Source organism: Bison bison, unplaced genomic scaffold (genome assembly GCF_000754665.1).
Source record: "Bison bison bison isolate TAMUID 2011002044 unplaced genomic scaffold, Bison_UMD1.0 scf7180017864325, whole genome shotgun sequence".
Lineage (NCBI taxonomy): Eukaryota > Metazoa > Chordata > Mammalia > Artiodactyla > Bovidae > Bison > Bison bison.
The window spans coordinates 4,256,515-4,277,904 of NW_011494897.1; the positions used below are offsets into that span (position 1 = coordinate 4,256,515).

At 37.6% G+C, this 21,390-nt stretch overlaps 1 protein-coding gene across 2 annotated transcripts in view; it reads right to left on the minus strand.

Moving 5' to 3' along the window:
• SPATA17 (spermatogenesis associated 17) overlaps positions 1-21,390 on the minus strand; it is a 228,536-nt gene that overhangs the window by 108,780 nt on the left and 98,366 nt on the right. For both annotated transcript variants that reach the window (XM_010853276.1, XM_010853277.1), the window contains one exon: positions 13,236-13,359. In XM_010853276.1, coding sequence (XP_010851578.1) covers positions 13,236-13,359 — 124 coding nt within the window. The remainder of the gene's footprint in view (positions 1-13,235; positions 13,360-21,390) is intronic.

Here is a 21,390-nt window from a genome sequence, read left to right on the forward strand (position 1 = left end):
AAACGCTGGGCTGGAAGAAGCACAAGCTGGAATCAAGATTGCCAGGAGAAATATCAATAATCTCAGATATGCAGATGACACCACCCTTATGGCAGAAAGTGAAGAGGAACTAAAAAGCCTCTTGATGAAAGTGAAAGAGGAGAGTGAAAAAGTTGGCTTAAAACTCAACATTTAGAAAATGAAGATCATGGCATCTGGTCCCATCACTTCATGGCAAATAGATGGGGAAACAGTGGAAACAGTGTCAGACTTTACTTTTTGGGGCTCCAAAACCACTGCAGATGGTGACATGAAATTAAAAGACGCTTACTCCTTGGAAGGAAAGTTACGACCAACCCAGATAGCATATTATAAAGCAGAGACATTACTTTGTCAACAAAGGTCCATCTAGTCAAGGCTATGGTTTTTCCAGTGGTCATGTATATATGTGAGAGTTGGACTATAAAGAAAGTTCAGCGCCAAAGAGTTGATGCTTTTGAGCTGTGGTGTTGGAGAAGACTCTTGAGAATCCCTTGGACTGCAGGGAGATCCAACCAGTCCACCCTAAAGGAAATCAGTCCTGGGTGTTCATTGGAAGGACTGATGTTGAAGCTGAAGCTCCAATATTTTGGCTACCTGATATGAAGAGTTGACTCATTTAAAAAGACCCTGATGTTGGGAAAGATTGAAGGCGGGAAAGATTGAAGGCAGGAAAGAGAAGGGGATGACCGAGGATGAGATGGTTGGATAGCATCACTGACTATCCACCGGAGTTTGGGTAAACTCCAGGAGTTGGTGACGGACAGGGAGGCCTGGCATGCTGCAGTTCATGGGGTCGCAAAGAGTAGGACATGACTGAGTGACTGAACTGACTGAACTGCATGATCACAGTTTATTTCAAATTGATATTAGAACTGAAATTCGCCTGCAATGCCTGAGATCTGGGTTCGATCCCTGGATTGGGAAGATCCCCTGGAGGAGGGCATGGCAACCCACTCCAGTATTCTTGCCTGGAGAATCCCCTGGACAGAGAAGCCTTGTGGGCTACTGTCCATGAGGTCGCAAACAGTCAGACACACCTGAGAGACTACGCACAGCACATATATGGCTTAATTCAAAAGTAAATGGAAAAATAAATCCAAATAAATTTAAGAAAAAAAATTAAAATTCAACTCATTAGAGAGACAAACTAATAAACATCTTGAAAACATAACTTTTCTCAAAACTAAGAAAGATTATATCATTTTGGCAAATCTTTCAGTATAATAATAGCTAATTAAGACATGCAGTTTATTTATTTTAGGTCCCAAGGATAGTCACAGATTAAGATTTAAAGATAAATTCTTCCCTTTTCCTCCTTTCTCCACACCTTCCTTCCATTTTCTCATCCTTAATTTTCTTTCTGTTGTGATACTGTGTGGATAACATAACTCACTTTTTGACTGAAATACTTCCAACTGTCAAGACTTACAGTAGATAGAAATAGTAATTGACAAGACTATTGGTTACACAGGAAACTTGCCACTTTATACTAAAATTCTCAAAATCATGCTCTACACATCAAAATGAAACATTTTACATACATTTAAAATTAAAAGATTGCAATTCCTCTTTGTTTTTTTGTGACTATAATAAAAACATAAAATACTGAGAACATTTTCTGTGTCATTTAAAATATTTATCTAATTTATCCTGCATAGAATCTTAAGGTCATAGATAATTTCTTGTGTGGGACTATGCATGCTATGCTCAGTTGCTTCAGTCCTGACTGTTTGTGACCCCATGGACTGTAGCTTGCCAGGCTCCTCTGTCCATGGGATTTCCCAGTTAAGAATACTGGAGTGGGTTGCCATTTCCTTCTCCAGGGGATCTTCCCAACCCAGGGTTTGAACCCCTATCTCCTGTGTCTCCCACACTGCAGGAGGATTCTTTACCCCTGAGCCACCAGGGAATATTGGACTATACCTTAACTTAAACTCAAAAGTTAACAAATACTCATGTTCTTAAAAGTGATCTTGACCAAATTAGCTACATTAGACAATGACTGAGTATCTTAACCATTGACTTAGTTAAAAGTTCATTTTAAGGAAACATTTGAAAGTATAATTTCTCTCCCTATGTTCCTACTTTTAATACAAAGTGTGTTTGATTATGGGCTTCCCTGGTGGCTCACAGGTTAAAGCGTCTGCCTGCAATGTGGGAGACCTGGGTTCGATCCTTGTGTTTGATTATTGGATATAAAGGGTGGGGAAAGAGGTATGGAGGAAGAGTAAAGGAGAAAAGAGAAGGGAAGAAAGGAGATGAATTTTACCAAAGCCTGAGATTTTAAAATTTGGCCACCAGGTACTCAGTTGAAAGATTTCTGAAGTTTTCCAATCCAGAAGAGGGAATTAAATAGGGAGAGCAGGGCTTATCTATATATAGTTATTCTTCTGGTCTTGCAGAAGAGCTAGGATGAATCATGAGCTAACAAATTCCACTTCTGCACTGTGTATCAGTTATAACAGCATCTAACTTAGAACTGGTCTTAATCTAAAGTATCTATGAAAGTGAAGTGAAAGTCTACCACTAAGTTGCATCTGAATCTGTAATCCCATGGACTGCAGTCCGCCAGACTCCTCTATCCATGGGATTTCCCAGGCAAGAATACTGGAATGGGTTGCCACTTCCTACTCTAGGGGATCTTACCTACCCAGGGATCAAACTCGTGTCTTCTGCTTGGCAGGCAGATTTCTATTACTGAGCCACCAGGAAAGCCCATAAAGTATTTATGAAGTATCCTAAAAACAGAAAAGTAATCAAAATAAGAGGAATAATCTTCAAATCTACAATGTATTACAGACCCAATTATTTCATCAGATCTAGTTAAAGCAATGGTATTAATTTCCATGGATTTCTAGATTTTGGGTTCATTATATTATTAATAAAACTAGTGATATCAAAAGGAATCACCCCAAACTCAAGTCTTATCTAATCAATGAAGAAATGGATAGGACTGATTGAAATTAACTTACCAGCAACATTAACTGTATGCAAAACCAATAGAAATAAGTACATAGTAGTTAGCTGTAATTATTTTCCATAAAAGATTTATATACAATGCAATTTAAACTCTGGTGTGCTGGAGACAAGGATAAGTGGAAGAACATTTTACACTGAGGTAGGAAATGGGAATTAACTTTTGTGACACATTTTGTCCTAATTCTTTCTTGACTTGAATTTTCTATTAAAACTGTATTGGATACCATTTCTAAGTAAAAAACAGACACGCATATATGTACATGTTATATATAGTTATCTATAGTATATATCTATCCATGCATATAAAATTACTGGAAGAACATAAACCAAATTTTTAACAGTGGTTATCTTTGGGGATGGTATACTATGAACAAATTTATTCTTCTGCTTTTATCCTTGCATTACCAGGTTTTGGTACTGAATATATTTTAAGATTGTGATTAGAGAATAGTCCCAATAAACATTAGTTAAATATTATTTTTTTAAAAAAACAGTATTGAAAATTGTATATGAGTCTGAATTTGTATGTTTGTATACATACATATTGGTCCTCTCAATATGTATATATATAGCTCAGTTGGTAAATCATCTGCCTGCAATGCAGGAGACCCGGGTTCGATTCCTGGGTCTGGAATATCCCCTGGAGAAGGAAATGGCAATCCACTCCAGTATTCTTGCCTGGAGAATCCCATGGACAGAGGAGCCTGGTGGGCTACAGTCCACGGGATCACAGGAGTTGGACATGACTTAGCGACTAAACCACCAAATCACCAAACATATATATCCATATAAATACATAAGATACATATGTATATAGTTTATTTTTTAATATCTAATGAGAACTCTCTCTATTCCATAACCCAATACATTAAAAACTTACCAACGTACTAGATGGAAGTAAATGGACTCTGAGTTTATAAAATAAAATGTAAAAGAAATAAGAGAGATCCAAAGAAAATCAGGCGCTTAAATTTTAAAGACAGGACTAAAATAATACAATTTATTTAAAGGTCTGGATGCTAGATTGGCTATCTGATTAAGCAGATGATTATTTAAAGCACATTAAAATAAAAGTTAAATCTTATGTGAGCAAGATTAACCAGAGCAGCAGGGTTTGCACACAGTACAAAAATGAAGTCCAACCACAGGTGAAATAAGAGTGAAATTGATGAGCATAACCTTCGGGGCCCTCCTTTATGGTAGGCCCTCTCCAAGACAAAGGGAGGGACCCTGGCAATGTGCTCACATGGTTGTGTTTTTGGCAAAATTTGAAAAAAATAAAACAATCAGTTAATTCCACTGATTCTCTATATTCTGCCTTATCCTTTATCTGCCTGGGTTGGGTGGCATGAGAGTGGCTGTGGACATGTTCGGGATCAAGCTAGAAAGAAGGCAGTCATATATTTAAGTTTAGTTGGATATATTTGCATATATTGGAGAAGGAAATGGCAATCCACTCCAGTATTATTGCCTGGAGAAGTGCAAGGACAGAGGTGCCTGGCAGGCTACATTCCATAGGGTTGCAAAGAGTTGGACACGACTGACTGACTAACACTTTCACTTTCATATATTTAAGTTTAGTTGGATATATTTACATATATATTTGTGGATCACTTTTTTTCTGGTACTTTCGAGTATACTTAAAATTTGTTAGTGATCCCAACATAGGAATAACTTTCAGGAATGTCCCTGCAACTCACTGTGCAGACTCACCAGGCATCACAAATGAAGACGCAGATCTAGAGACCGCAATGCAACACAAACTTCCTAAGGTGTGTGGCCCTGGAAGTATGTGGGTAGTGGACAAGAAACAGGGTTTGAAAAGGGGTATAAACTGCCAGAAACTGGACCATGGAAAATCATTCTAAAATTCACATGTGTGATAAATGGAGAATTTGATTCTCATCATTTACCGTACAAATGGAAGTTCTCCCTTTTCAAAACTGAGCTCAATAATGCAGCATGAGCAAATAGAAATACATCATTTAACTTGTTTTGTAGTAATAAGAAATTTAGGTCAACATTCCTAGAGAAAAGAGTGAATAAAATTTTCCTTCTCGCTCTAGAAAATATAACAAAATTACTGTCAAAAGAAGCAATGAAAGAGTATGAGGCCAAAATACAGAGAACACATATTATAGAGCAGTCAGGCAGTTAATAAAACTACTGTTCTGTTTTGAGATTTTGAATTCTGGTATTGTACACATTCGGAGAAGGCAATGGCACCACACTCCAGTACTCTTGCCTGGAAAATCCCATGGACGGAGGAGCCTGGTAGGTGGCAGTTCGTGGGGTTACACAGAGTTGGACAGGACTGAGTGACTTCACTTTCACTTTTCACTTTCATGCATTGGAGAAGGACATGGCAACCCACTCCAGTGTTCTTGCCTGGAGAATCCCAGGGACGGGGGAGCCTGGTGGGCTGCTGTCTATGGGGTCGCACAGAGTCGGACACGACTGCAGTGACTTAGCAGCAGCATTGTACACATTAACACCTGAAATGTGTACGAAATGATTTTTGCTCACTAAAAAAGGATTCCTCTTCTTGTATTTGTAACGGTACACTATCTTTTTTTGCATCTGTAACTATTACTTTTATTTTAACTTACATATACTATTGGCCCTGAAGAGTTTTCATACAAACCCAAGGATTTCCTTAAATGAAACACTGTTTGCACTCCCTGGTACTTTCCCTGCAGTTACAAACACCATTCACCTTCAGAGACACAACAAACCCATGTATCACAGAAAACATAGGAAAATAGAGACCCATCATCTAAAAACTCATGCTGCTCCAGAGATGTGGCTGTCGTCAACAAGGAAGTACCTCATGAAATTGTATGAAGTGAAATGAAAGTGTCAGTCACTTAGTTGTATCCCATTATTTGTGACCCCACGGACCATAGCCCGCCAGGCTCCTCTGTCCGTGGAATTCTCCAGGCAAGAATACTGGAGCGGGTTGCCATTTCCTCCTCCAGGGGATCTTCCCAACCCAGGGATCGAATTCAGGTCTCCTGCATTGCAGGAAGATTCTTTACCATTTGAGCCATACTATCTTCTTAAACGTCAACCCCCAAATTGTATAAGCTTCAAGCCCCACAACACATAAATCCGCCCCAGTTCACATGTACAGGAGAGATTTATAGGATATTTGCTAAAAAGAAAAAAAAATATCTTTTAAAATACAGTATATTGAAAAGAAAAAAATATAAATAATAAAAGTAGCTAGGCACTTTTCTACTTAAGAAGTCTTTAATTTTATTTCTGCTTCTATCCGTATTTTTGCCTGTTTCTTAGATGTGGGTGGTTTGATAACGGCAAGGAGACAAGAGTGGAAAAGGGACTCATTTTGGGGACACAACAAGATATTTTCTTTCACCACTTCATCTGTCTCTTCAAAGAGTTCTGATAATGGATAATTTTATCCCTTTCATATATTACAGGATAATAAAAACTATAATGTTAAAGAGGAAGGAAATAAAATGTAAAAGTTAATAGCTAATTCATTCTTCATGGTAGTTCAGTCCTTGGCCTTTTCTGAACAGAGACTGCCAATAGTAACAAATTACATGATGATTTTGTGATGTGGACAGTTCACTTGGCACCAAGAACAAATGACCAAACTTCAAGACCTGCCTCTTAAACTGCAAATCCAAAGATCGTAGGTCAAATCTTTATTCACTACATAATCTTCCCGAAAAAACATATCTGCCAAGTGTCCAGGGAAAAATGAATACCAAACAATGGCATTTTAGTCACCAGCAAGATAACTGCTACTTTATAGAATATTGTGAAGATAAACAGAATAAAAGTGTTTTGTGCTACTCACAGGAAGGCACCATAGAAATGTACACGATGTTCTGGCGTGCTTTACCCTTTCATATGCAGGACCCAGTTTTTCTCTATCTTTGTACATGAACTCACTTAGAATCAGTTTCTTATAATACTAAGCCATTTCAGAGAGAGGGTTAAAAAGAGAGTGCAATGAACTGTGGGTAACTCAAGGAGCAGTACATAATCAGAATGCTGGTGTTTTCAAGAAGGATCACTGGATGGTCATAAACCTAGAGAGAGAGGGGAGAGACAGAGATAGAGATCAACCTAGAAAGTGGGAATGAACAAAATTAATGTTTTGAAGTGAAAGAATTGGTTTTATAAGGATCAAGAGGCCTAAAATGAGCCCAAGAGAATTTCTTACAGGGGTATGTTTTAATATCACCCTTGAGTTTCCCAATCATTGCTGTGGTACACCTTTGTCTAAGGACAATGCCTTATGAGATGACTCCCCAAAGGCACTTTCCAAACACATCATGTATGTGAAGACACATCACACACACACACGTACACAGAGGCAGGTGCACACGGAAACACAGCAATTCATCTGTTATTTCATCACTCAAATTAAAAGCAAGGAATCATATAAAAAAAGGGCGGGGACGGGAGTTGCTCAGTCCTGTCTGACTCTTTGCGACCCCATGGACTATACAGTCCATGGAATTCTACAGGCCAGAATACTGGAGTGGGTAACCATTCGCTTCTTCAGAGGATCTTCCCAATCCAGGGAGTGAACCCAGGTCTCCCACCCTGCGGCAGATTTTTTACCGTCTGAGCAACCAGGGAAGCAACACATATTAAATATTTAATATATGTAAGGCATAGATCTTCCCACTTATGATACTGGAAACATAGAGTTGAAAGCAATAAATGATTTGGAGGCTTTACTACATTTCTTAATTTATGCATTCTTTCATCTTCTAAGATTTGTCTTATAAAGATGCTGTACATATCAACAGACTACCACTTAATTTCTGGCATATCAAATTTAATTTTTTAAATGAAGATATTTTCCTTCTGTATACAAATAAGATTTCAAGCAATTTTAAAGGCAAAGTAGCTGAAACCATTTGTTTCTCTAAAAATATAGTAATTAAAAGTAAAGTTTTGTCAATATTAATTAGAGTATGGTGTCTTTTTAAAGGATCATAAATAACTGAAAGTCATTCTCTCAGTATTGATAAGATAATTTTAACTGCCCATTAAAGGAAAAACATTAAAAATCTATTATACACCAATGACATGAAAGATATTTCCACAAAATATGTATTTAATTAAGTATATAATTTTAATTAAGCATATATTTTTTCATTTTAGTTCTAATTTGAATATGTATAAACTATTAAATTCCATAACTAAAATAAAATGTGGAAAAAGTGAGTGTCAGTGACTCAGTCATGTCTCACTTTTTGTGATGCCATGGACTGTAGCCCACCAGGCTCCTTTGTCCATTGAATTTTCCTGGCAAGAATACTGGAGTAGGGAGCCATTCTCTTCTTCAGGGTGTCTTCCAACCCAGGGACTGAACCCAGGTCTCCTGCATTGCAGGCAGATTCTTTACCATCGGAGCCACCAGAGAAGCCCCAAATAAAATATGCCTAGTTTTAATATACTGAGTTGTAAATATATTTTGTATTTATTTATCCTTTGATTGGCATATTAAATTCTTTAAAAGGGTAATATTTTCAGGAAACTATTTCAGGAAAGTAATATAATCAGGAAACTATTAATGTCTATAATTTTATATAATAACCTATATTTCTAAATATTAAATTTTCTGAATAGACCTTGAGTTTTACTTTTATATCTGTAACTTTGCTCACCTCCAGGAAGATCCTTAAAAATCTGGCAACACTCAGAGGCAGTATCTTATGATGACTCCAACAATAGTCCTTTGCATATATCTACCAGTAGGTGGAGCAGACAACATAATTTATTATCCAAGAACAAGGACAAGGGAATGAAAATCTGTTTATTTGGAATAAAACAAATTTGCAAAGGAGGTTTTCTTCAAAGGAAATATGTCCTATATGTGTTAGATTTAGTTTGACTGGTTACTGAATCAAAATAAATAACTTTATTAAATAATCAATCTTTGCAGAAAGATAAATTAAATTTACAAATGTAAGCAGTGTTTGCATTTTACTTACTCAAATCAACTAAAATTAGCTTTCTTTTCATAAAACTTTTACAGAGACAGAGATTTTTTGATGTGTTCATTTAATAAGGGCACTAAATCCAATCCTGTGTTACAGGTGATGAGGTGCATAACAAACAGTATTTTCTGGGAAATATAATTGACTAATCCTATTATGTCTGTAGCAACAAATTAACCTTATTACTACTAGTAAATGGTGATTGATTATTTATGCAAATAAGTTACCATGTTCAGTTTTCTCATTGAAATAAACATATACAAAAGGTGCTTTAGTATGACTTGAACTTTTTAATTAATAAAACCCTGAGGGGTCTATTAATTCACTCATTGTAATATTAGTTATTTACCTGAGTAATTCCTATTAGTGTTAATACTTTTGCTTGCATAAAGATGCAATAATTATTACCATTAAAAATCAGTAATAGATTTTGGAACTATTTTAAGATGTATATTAGATTTGTACTAGAAATATGCTTAAAACTGACTTTAAAACTATGCTGGCAGTATGAGTACATCAGTATATCAGCATAATTATCTTAAAATTAATACATTAAGTAACACATGACTTCATTTATTATCTATATCAGATCAGATCAGATCAGATCAGTCGCTCAGTCGTGTCTGACTCTTTGCGACCCCATGAATCACAGCACGCCAGGCCTCCCTGTCTATCACCAACTCCCGGAGTTCACCCAGACTCACGTCCATCGAGTCAGTGATGCCACCCAGCCATCTCATCCTCTGTCGTCCCCTTCTCCTCCTGCCCCCAATCCCTTCCAGCATCAGACTCTTTTCCAATGAGTCAACTCTTCGCATGAGGTGGCCAAAGTACTGGAGTTTCAGCTTTAGCATCATTCCTTCCAAAGAAATCCCAGGGTTGACCTCCTTCAGAATGGACTGGTTGGATCTCCTTGCAGTCCAAGGGACTCTCAAGAGTCTTCTCCAACACCACAGTTCAAAAGCATCAATTCTTCGGCACTCAGCCTTCTTCACAGTCCAACTCTCACATCCATACACGACCACAGGAAAAACCATGGCCTTGACTAGATGAACCTTTGTTGGCAAAGTAATGTCTCTGCTTTTGAATATGCTATCTAGGTTGGTCATAACTTTCCTTCCAAGGAGTAAGCGTCTTTTAATTTCATGGCTGCAGTCACCATCTGTAGTGATTTTGGAGCCCAGAAAAATAAAGTCTGACACTGTTTCCACTGTTTCCCCATCTATTTCCCATGAAGTTACTTGTGATCAAATATTAAAGGTCAGTATGACAAAATATATTAACTTGGAAGATTCAAATGAAAATTCCTGACATGTTTACAATATTCCTCTCTTAGGGAGGTGATTTAAAAACATCGTTTCCCTGTATTGCCCTCAGGTCGGTGAAGCCAGGTATGAAATGTAGAGGTAGGCGGCATCATTATGAAGATTTCTAACTAATTTTCTTTAATAATTAAAGGAAAGCAAAGAAGGGAAATGAGAAAATGAGAGGTTCCAATAGCTAAAACAAATAGAAGAAAGTCAAAGTGTAGAGTCTTAGTTTATCCTTGACAGCTCAAATTCTAAAAATACGATTGTTATCATTTACTGAATGCTCTCTGAGGGCCTGGAAACATTTTAAACATGTTAAATTTAATCCTCACAATGTTTTTAAGGTGCACAGTGAAACAGGCTCAGACAAGTTTAGGTAATATCCCAATGATTCTTCTTTGAGGCTATGGTACAGTAGAGAGAGTGTGGGCATTTATATGAGACAAAGCTGAGCTGGCAGCCAAGCTCTCACTTAGGGTAAGAATCATTTCATTGGATGCCAGGAAGTTCTGGGGACAAGTGATCACTAAACTGAAGTTTATATACACAGATATTACTAGCAGTCAGCATGGGCTAAACAAGGAGAAAAATGGGATACCGCATTGTTGGCTTGTATTGTTAACAGAAACACAATAGTCATTTGCTTGAAAATTTATAAAGGTCCATGAGTCAAGTTACCTAGTTGAGTTTGTGAAATGATTTGTTAAACCAGGCACTTAATTTAAAACTGAAAAGAAATCAAAATACTTTAAAAAATAACATGTATAAAATATCTACCATATTCTCTGACACATGCTAAGCACTCCATGGATATATGCTACTGTATTATTTTTATTAGTAAAACTGCTAAGCCATTATGGTCTTTCCAATTTATTACATTATATACCCAATGACTAAACAACTCTGGATAAAACAGAAGTAACAGATGCTTCAGTTAAATCCCACTTCATCATTTTTAAAATTGCTTTCTCTATCACACTACAAATCATAAGTATAAACCACACAGAAAGTTTATAAGTATAAAGGGAGTTCAAAATTTTCAAAAGAAAAAAACTGTCACCAAGAATGAGTACTAAGTTTAAAGAATTACAGGATTATATTTATAGCTACGCTTAGTCTCAACAAAATTGAAATTACCATTAGTAATTAACATTTGAAAAAAAAAGTTTTGCTAAAAAGATTTGGAATTCTGTATCTTTAAAATGTAGCCCACTAATCACACAACTAAAATGTTTACAGTGCTATGGATTTTATAATAAAAATTGAAAACACTTTTACTTTTTAGTTTTCAAATTATCTTTAAATTAGTACCTGGGTATTTAGAGTGGAAAGACCTCAGTTTGAACGCCAGAGCTTTTACTACTAATTTTGTGTCTATGGCCAGTCACAAAGTTATCTGAATTTCAGTTTCCTTGCCTGTTAAATGAAGACAATTCAGCTATCCAAATTAAAGTACTTATTAAGATAGTAAGCATTACTGAAAGTATTGTTATTTAGACTACCAAATAGAAGCCAGAGGTACAAGAGACCTGTGTTCCAAATGTACACAGCCAGCCCAGTATTTACTATGGTTTTGACCTTAGATACCTCTAAGGAAGACATTCAGTCTTAGATTCACTCTCTCCCACTGGGATTGGACTGGCTTTCCTGTCTGAAGAGATTTGCGTGTGCAACTCAGCGAGAACCCTAAAATTGGGCTTGAAGTCTAGGAGAAAGAATAAAACCCAAGAAATTGCTACTTTCCAGCCTCAGGCTCCCATTGTGCTTCCCTATGGCTCAGCAGGGAGAAGGCAATGGCACCCCACTCCAGTACACTTGCCTGGAAAATCCCATGGACGGAGGAGCCTGGTAGGCTGCAGTCCATGGGATCGCTAAGAGTAGGACACTACTGAGTGACTTCCCTTTCACTTTTCACTTTCATGCATTGGGGGAGGAAATCACAACCCACTCCAGTGTTCTTGCCTAGAGAATCCCAGGGACAGGGGAGCCTGGTGGGCTGCTGTCTATGGGGTCGCACAGAGTCGGACACGACTGAAGCGACTTAGCAGCAGCAGCAGCAGCAGCAGCAGCAGCAGCAGCAGCAGCATGGCTCAGCAGTAAAGAATTCGCCTGCAATGCAGGAGATGTAGGAGACTTGGATTTGATCCCTATCAGGAAGATGCCCAGGAGAAGGAAATGGCAACCCACTCCACTATTCTGGCCTGAAAAATCCCATGGATAGAGGAACCTGGTAGGTTACGGTCCCTGGGGTTGCAAAAGAGTCAGATATGACTGAATGAGCACAGTTTCAAGCTCAAGTAACAAAACACTTCAACCCCTAAATTCATGCTTTTTTAAACAACAACAACAACAATCTTATTCTTTGTGAGCAAAACATTCTACATGCAGTGTATATTTTCTTAGTAACCATGAGATCAGAGGCACTGAAACCTACCCACGTATCAGAAAAGAAACATCTTACTATTCCAAATTCCACATGTACATCTCTATACGAAGATGCAACTGCTCACGCAGTTTGGTTAAAAGCTATACCTGAAAACTTGCATCAGAATTTAGAAAGGATGGTTTTAATCTCAACATTCGCTCAGTTCACAGAGACAACATGAAAGCGACCTCAACTTAATAACTTCTTAGTTCCTGATCAATTCACAACACAACCATGAGCCACTCAGTCTGGATTTGGAAACGGATGTTATACCCTTGGTGGTGGACTTGCACCTTTCTACCAGCCTGGCCCAGCTGCCTCCACGAAGCTGCTGTCACGGGGCAGCCGGGGTGCCTGCGTGCACCTATAGAGCAGCACAGAATTGAACTTGAAGTAGTGTCTTTGCGATATCTTTTCAACAAGTCATGTCCCATTCAGCCTGCTAGTTTATCTCTGTCAGGCCGGGGGCCCCAGTGGCCTCCGTGAGCTGTCAGGGACAGGTAGACCAACCTGCTTTGTGCTGAGGAGATAATGCATCTTTCGAGCCTGGTAATCTCTTTCTTTCTCCTCCCTTTCGAGGTCTGCCTTCTTCTCTTCCCTTTCTTTCATCTCTGCAAACTCCTCCAGGGCCTCCCTGCAGCGAAAGATTGCGGTTATTTGTGATACGAAAGATACGCTAACCTTTTAATTCTTTCACTGATGAGAATCAAGTCAGTTTTTGAGGGGCAACCTTCCTCCACATTCATCAAAATCAGTGGAGTAATCGATCTTACCAGCACATTCTAGGTGAATCTTTGCAATTCTTAAAAAGCATTTAAGTGATCTTTCAGTGGTGAAATTCTGAAAGTCAAATATCTACATATTATAATCAGTAGCTAAAGGACTATATTAAATGCAAAGTAAGTTAATTATCATTTTCCTTGGCTGAAGATTAACCATTTTAGACTTAATAAAACATCTAAACTACTGATTTCCTTTAAATTTGGTATTTACAAAGCTGTAGTTGTTTATTTTACATACTTATGGGCTAATTTTAAAAATATGATAGCGTTTTAAATATATACTTAATTCAGTCTAAATTTACTTCAGTTAAACAGTTCAAATATTACCAACAATAGTACATGTACTATCTTGTCTTTGAAAGGCTGACATTTTATTCATTTATATCAATAATTAGAATAAAAGTCAAACTGTGTACATAAAAGTTCACAGCATTCTAAGTGTAACAAATCCCATTAAAATAATGAAACTTTTCATCATTTATATATGTGTATCTAAGAAATTTAAACACAAAATTAGCTCTTAAAATATACTACGTGAAAAATACCTACTAAATAGAATAATAATATCAAACTATGGGAGAATAATCCTTTCTTTTTCAAAGAACAAGTTTAACCACTCACATTAAAATAATGTTTTGAAATTGTACTTTATTTTTTTTTTAAATATGTAACATACTGTCTAGTTCTATAAGTAAAATTTTAAGTAAATCTTCTAGGCACATGCCTCAAAGATAGCAGGGAAAGTAGAGAGGAGAATTCCAAAAACTAAAGAAAAAAAAAAAAGAGTCCCATTCCTACTGTCATGACCAGAAATATTTTTGTTGCAATGTTCTGTTAAAGTCTACTAATACAATACTTCATACAAGGTTACTTATGAAACACACTGACGTTTAAAAATCACCATGCCCTGCTGTTGCAGCAGAGCTATTTTTTCCAACATAAGATTAAATTGCAAAATAAATGAATTACTTGGAGTGGCATGGCCCTCATTTTGCCACCCTTCTCTTGAAAATTGCTTATTAATATGAAAAAAGGAGTCAGAAAATAGCCTGTTTTACTTTATGCATAGTATTTTGGGGGCTTCTGTACCCACAGAGCAGGGCTGGCTGCACATTTAGATTGTGCTGGCAAGCTGGTACAATGACCTTTCTGACCTGCATCTCAAGGCTATTATTAATCGCTAAGTAACCTGGTAAAGCCAAACAAATTTGTTTCCATTGAAAGGATCTCTATCTGTGTCTGAGAATTTGTTCTGTACCAAACAAACCTCATTAACTGTGTCCATTTTTGACAAAGAACCAGGAGTTAGAGGGATTGGTGACCTTTCTTTGTCCTTAGGTACACATTTCAAGGCAGTTACATATGAATAACTGAGAATTTTTACCAGGAAAAATAGCAATCAGGTGTTACATAAAAAAATGAGCACATCATTAATTTTCATCTTTACTCTTGATATTATGTAAAAAATAAATATCTCTTCTATAATTCCTCTTATAAGTCTTTAAGAGAATTTAAAATAGCCAATGAACTGCCACTCTTAGGATAATTACTCAAATACGCATGATCCAATTTTATGTTACCCCAAAGATAAGCACAGCAATATTCTGAATGATCACAAAAATTAAAAAAACACATCTATAAAGAAGTTTGTGTAAGTAATTTAATGAATATGAAGAGATCTAACATAAGAAAAAAAAAAGGCCCAATAAAATTGAGCACATACACAAACAGGTAAGGTGCAAAGAAGTAAATAGGACTTGGATACAAAATCAGCAGTGGAAATTATTTAAAGAAGTAAAAACAGTTCATCTCCAGGATATGGAAACATAAAACAATCTGTGTGTACTCAAGAAGCTTGACAAGGAGAGTTAAAACTGACAGGAATGTAAGAGAATGTTAGTTTCCAGTATATAAGCACAGAGTAAATCCAGAAGGAACTGGAAAACCCTACAAAAAACCCCAAGAAATTAGAAAAATCCTAGAAAAAGTAATTGAGGGTAATCTCAAATCACAAAATTAATTAATTTAATAAATTCATACAATTAGCTAAAAAAATCAATCTTATGCTGATTTATTGCTCTACTTGAACAAGTACAGTCGTATTGAACACCTCCATTATATTCATGTTAAATAGTCTTTGTTAAATAACTAAGTAGGAAGAGCTGAATAAATTATTTATCCTTGATATACAGGTTTTTTGTTATAGCAATAGAGAAGATATGGCTCAGTGTAAAGGATGCAATAGAAAATTATGATCCTATTAAAGATTAAAAGCTGGAAACCACTGTAACTAGGGTTCCTACAAAAATACAAAATTCACCTATTTTTTCAGTCCAGCAGTTTTTAAAATGCTTTTTAAACAATTACAAATTTTTCCAAATAGCTTCAGACTGTTATGAATATGTTTTTACATTTCAGGTATATAGTCTAATTTCTATCTGAAAAAAACATCCTGTGATATATATGGGATAGGTATAACTATTGCCCTGTTGTTCAAATATGGAAATACGTAAAGAGATGAAATGAGCCAATCTGAATCACAAATCAGTTAATGGCAGAAATGGAATTAGAATGCCTAGATTTGCAGAGCCTCTAACTTTATATTTGATTGTAGTCGTCCTAATACAAGAAATACTATACAGGAGATATTTTTATTGAATGAACCACACATTTTCTTTCATCTTATGATCTTGTGTACTACTGATTAGTTAATGAAACTTGGATAAGTCCCAAGACTTTCTGCACCAGTTTTTATATGTACAAACATTTTGAGATATTTGTAAAAATAAAGGCAAAAATTACTGAAACTATCTAAAGCTTTACATATTTGAACACATTTTGCTAATGATATCTATAATGATAATAAAATATTTACATAGTCTAACATGATAATAATAATAAAAATAGTAATAGCCATTTGGAAGCAATATAGCAGAGCAGTTAACCAACACAGACTCTGAAATGACACCTGGTTATAAAATTTCTCCCGGGCTACTTACTAGCTGTTTAATCTTTGAGCCTTAATATCCTCATCTGTAAAATGCAAATATATTATCAGTCTCAGGATCTTCTCCATCAAGCTATTGTGATGATGAAATTGATTAATCTCTGTTAAAGTGCTCAAAGTAACAACTAGCACACAGTAAGGTGTTACATTAGAGATTGTTTCCTGTAATCTGGGTACTAGGCTACTTGTTTTATCTACTCCATTGAATAGGAATCTTTTATGCTTTTTAAAATCTCCTCAGTGAGCTCCTCCTTTCTCTCTCCACACTAGTGTGCACCTTATGGATAAAATTCCGTGAGGCAGAGCACAGAGTCTGGCTTCCTACAAGGCTGGAAGCATGGGACAAACCTTGAACAGTGGGAAGTGAGGGACAGAGAAGATTCATGCAGAGAATTTTCTCCCTTTTTTCTGCCTTATATGTACTGCTTTAAGAGGTCTCCTCGCAAACTGGGAGAAATCCTGTATGGCTAAAAACAGCAGGCACACCCGCTGTGCTGGGTTGAGTCACTCTGGGATGTGATATGAAGCAGGGTCTGGGACTGAAGGAGTCATCCTGTGGTATTCCCTTTGGTCCTCACTAAAGGATCAAAGCACCCAATACAGCTGCCCTGAGTGTTAGTAGCAGACAGCTTGAACTAAATACATTCCACTGGAAAAAACAGCTACCTCGTCCCAGGTTTTGCCACCCTCTACCCCAGCTTGCACCCAATAGCTGGTGACGGAAGGAATACAGAGGCCTCTGTGTCTATCTGGCACTACACTCAAGGCCCATCTGAATCCCAGAGCTTCCTGATACTGATGGAGACTTCTGATGCAGGTCAGCTTCTCCCTCTGCTTTCCTCTTCTACTCCTTTCAAAATGTTGTTCCCCAAATGCCACCCAACAACACTCATGAGCCAAATTACTGTCTCACAGTCTGTTTCTGAGACACAGAAACACTCTTTCTCTTATACTCTTACACTCTTTCTAAGACACCTCGCTCTCCCTTTTTCTCACCCTCACTGCCCTAGACTAGGACCACCCAAATAAAGGATCGGTAGTTTATTCCTTGACTTACATTTTGTTTCCAAGAGCTTCCTGGCTAAGACATCTGTGTGTTCATTCAGTTGTGATCGACTCTTTTTTTTACCCCATGGACTGTACACCACCAGGCTCCTCTGTCCATGGAATTTTCCAGGAAAGCATACTGGAGTGGGTTGCCATTTCCTCCTCCAGGGGATCTTCCCGACCCAAGGATCAAACCTGAGTCTCTTGCGTCTTCTGTATTGACAGGTGGATTCTTTACCACTGAGCCCCCTGGGAAGCCCTTTAAGATATCTACATACCTCATTTAATCCTTCCGCAGTCCTGTGGGGCAGATATCACTCCTCCCATTTTATAGATTAGGAAAGGAGATTCACAGAGATGAGATCTATGCCCAAACGCTCAAACTAGAAAGTGGCAGAGTCAGAATTTGAATCTAGGTCTGAGCAAAATCCACATCTTTAAGCACAATACTATATTCATATCATACATTTTGCCCAATCCAATATTTTATTTAGATATCAATAAACTTTTTTTTCTGAGATGGTAACTTTGATGGTAGCAAAAAAATCCATATTAGTTTTCCAAAGTCCACAAAAGGGAAAAGCTGATCTGTTTTGAAAAAGTTTAAATTAATTGCAACTCTTCTTCATCATCAGATGATAGCATTAATAACTGGGGAGTTAACCCTGAATATTCACTGGAAGGACTGATGCTAAAGCTGAAGTTTCAATACTTTGGTCACCTGATGGGAAGAGCTGACTCATTGGAAAAGACCCTGATGCTGGGAAAGATTGAAGACAGGAGGAGAAGGAGCAACAGAATGAGATGGTTGGGTGGCATCACCGGCTCAATGGATATGAGTTTGAGCAAACTCCAGAAGTTAGTGAAGGACAGGGAAGCCTGGCGTGCTGTAGTCACGGAGTCCCAAAGAGTTGGACACAACTTCGCAACTGAACAGCAACAAAGTGACAATGGAATACACAAACTTTTGCATTTGCAGCCACACATGTCCTCTCTTCTTAACATACATTGTCCACTTGCTATTCTTTGAGTGTGTAAAGAATGCTAATGTACATCATTGTTGTTCTTTAGCTGCTAATTTGTATCCGACCTTTTGGTGACCCTTTGACTATTGCCCACTGGCAAGGATACTGGAGTGGTTGCCATTTCCTTCTTCAGGGGATCTTCCCGACCCAGGGATCAAATTCGCATCTCATGCATTGGCAGGTGAATTCTTTACCACTGAGCCACAAGGGAAGCCCAATGTACATCATACTGGTGTACAAAAAAAGGACTGAAACTGAAAAGATGCTTAAGAGCTAATCAGCACAACACAACTAACAGACCAAAAAAACCACAAGGCCTTTTGGGAACAGCCCTGCTTAACTCTCCATCTCACTTCACACCACATTCTCCTGCCACTCCTATGCCTTAGTCACCGTGGCCTTATTTATTTCCCAGCAAACAATTTACCCAATGGCCCTCATTTCATTTCCTAGCAAACAATTTACCTCCGGACTTTCACTTATAAAATTCTATTTTCTGCTTTGAACTCCCTTTACAGCAAGCTAAATTTTCTCCCATTGTTGTTCTCACTCATAGAACCATAATTTAGTTTTTTCCTCTGCAGAATTTAACATTTTTAATTATGTCTTCATGGATAAATTTGCTTATTATCTTTGATCTGAAGAGAAGCCAGAGTATTTGCTTATTTAATGTACCTCACCCACTAGACTGCAAATTTTCTAAAGACTATGTCTGTTTTGTCCATGTCTATTTGAATGAATAAATAAATAGATTTTACAAAGATAGTCTTAGACAGTAGAGCCATTACGCTGGATATAATTAATATTGTAAAGAATTTACCCTATTGTCTCCACATAAGTATGGAAGTTGTCATCGTATGAATGATGACTGAAACCTAAGAGAAGTGATTACAAAAACAAGTACATGAGCTGGCTCAATTCTGAGCCCAAATGAAGCTTCCTGAAGGTTAGGGTTAAGATGTACTCATTGATGTGCCCCTCCCAAAATAGCTGGCCTAATATCTAGTATAAATTAGGTGAGTCTCCTTTTTATTTATTTCTCAGCTGACTACTAGTACATTTCATCACTTCTGATAGTTTAATTAGAAGAGGGAAGAAACCACAATGACAAAGCCTCTCTTAGGGAGGGGAGGGGAGAACCTGGACTCTGGCTCTTTGCCAAAGACAGTGGATGGTTCTCAGGATGTGATTCCCTGAACAGCAGCATTGACTTCACCTGGGGACTGCTAGCAATGCACACTCTCAAGCTCCAGCCCAGACTGATTCAGTCAGAAATTCTGGAGGGTAGGACCGTGAGTCGATCTCTTGCCCGTTAAAGTCTGAGAAGCACGAGTGTACAGTGAGGACAATGTAAGCTCTGTTAGAATGTAAGACAGTTTGATTCTACTCATGAAGACATCATGAAAAGATACAATTATATTCAGTTAATGATCTTAATATGAGTATCACCATATTAGCTAAAGCACTATGAAGTACTACAAGGGGGACGGGATATATATATCACAGTTCAGTTCAGTTCAGTTCAGTCCAGTCTCTCAGTCGTGTCCAGCTCTTTGCGACCCCATGAACTGCAGCACGCCAGGCCTCCCTGTCCATCACCAACTCCTGGAGTTCACTCAAACTCATGTCCATCGAGTCGGTGATGCCATCCAGCCATCTCATTCTCTGTCGTCCCCTTCTCCTCCTGCCCCCAATCCTTCCCAGCATCAGAGTCTTTTCCAATGAGTCAACTCTTCGCATGAGACAGCCAAAGTATTGGAGTTTCAGCCTAACCATCAGTCCTTCCAATGAACACCCAAGACTGGTTTCCTTTAGGATGGACTGGTTGGACCTCCTTGCAGTCCAAGGGACTCTCAAAGAGTCTTCTCCAACACCACAGTTCAAAAGCATCAATTCTTTGGTGCTAGGGATGGGACCAGATGCCATGATCTTAGTTTTCTGAATGTTGAGCTTTAAGTCAACTTTTTCATTCTCCTCTTTCACTTTCATCAAGAGGCTTTTTAGTTCCTCTTCACTTTCTGCCATAGTGGTGGTGTCATCTGCATAGCTGAGGTTATTGATATTATATATCACAGTACTTTCATAGAAATCATAATTTTGACAGAGGAATTTAAAAATTATACAGAGATTTTTTTAAAAGCACAGCTGTCCCCAATTCCATAATTTCTCAAATAAAAACAAAAAGCTATCACTTGCACCATCTTTAAGAAGAACAATTATAAGAAAGTGAATTTAAACAAGTCTCTAGTATCCTTCAGAGAAGGCAATGGCACCCCACTCCAGTACTCTTGCCTGGAAAATCCCATGGACGGAGGAGCCTGGTAGGCTGCAGTCCATGAGGTCGCTAAGAGTCGGACACGACTAAGCGACCTCACTTTCACTTTTCACTTTCATGCATTGGAGAAGGAAATGGCAACGCACTCCAGTGTTCTTGCCTGGAGAATCCCAGGGACAGAGGAGCCTGGTAGGAGGCCATCTATGAGGTCGCACAGAGTCGGACACGACTGAAGCGACTTAGCAGCAGCAGCAGCTAGTATCCTTACTCTGTTTGATGGCAGACAAAGTCAGTGATATCTTCTATTTATAAAGCCCTTGAAATAAAACTAGCTGAATAGCACAGTTTCTGCTGTGGTATGTTATGTCATACAAGTATTTTAGTTAAATTTATTGAATGTACTTATGTTGTATCTCTAATGATTGTCTGCTCTCAATCTGTACATATTCATGTAACCAAATAAGTAGGTAATAAAAGAAAAAAGAGAAGGCTAAGTCTAAAATATAAGTAAAATCACTAACCACAAATA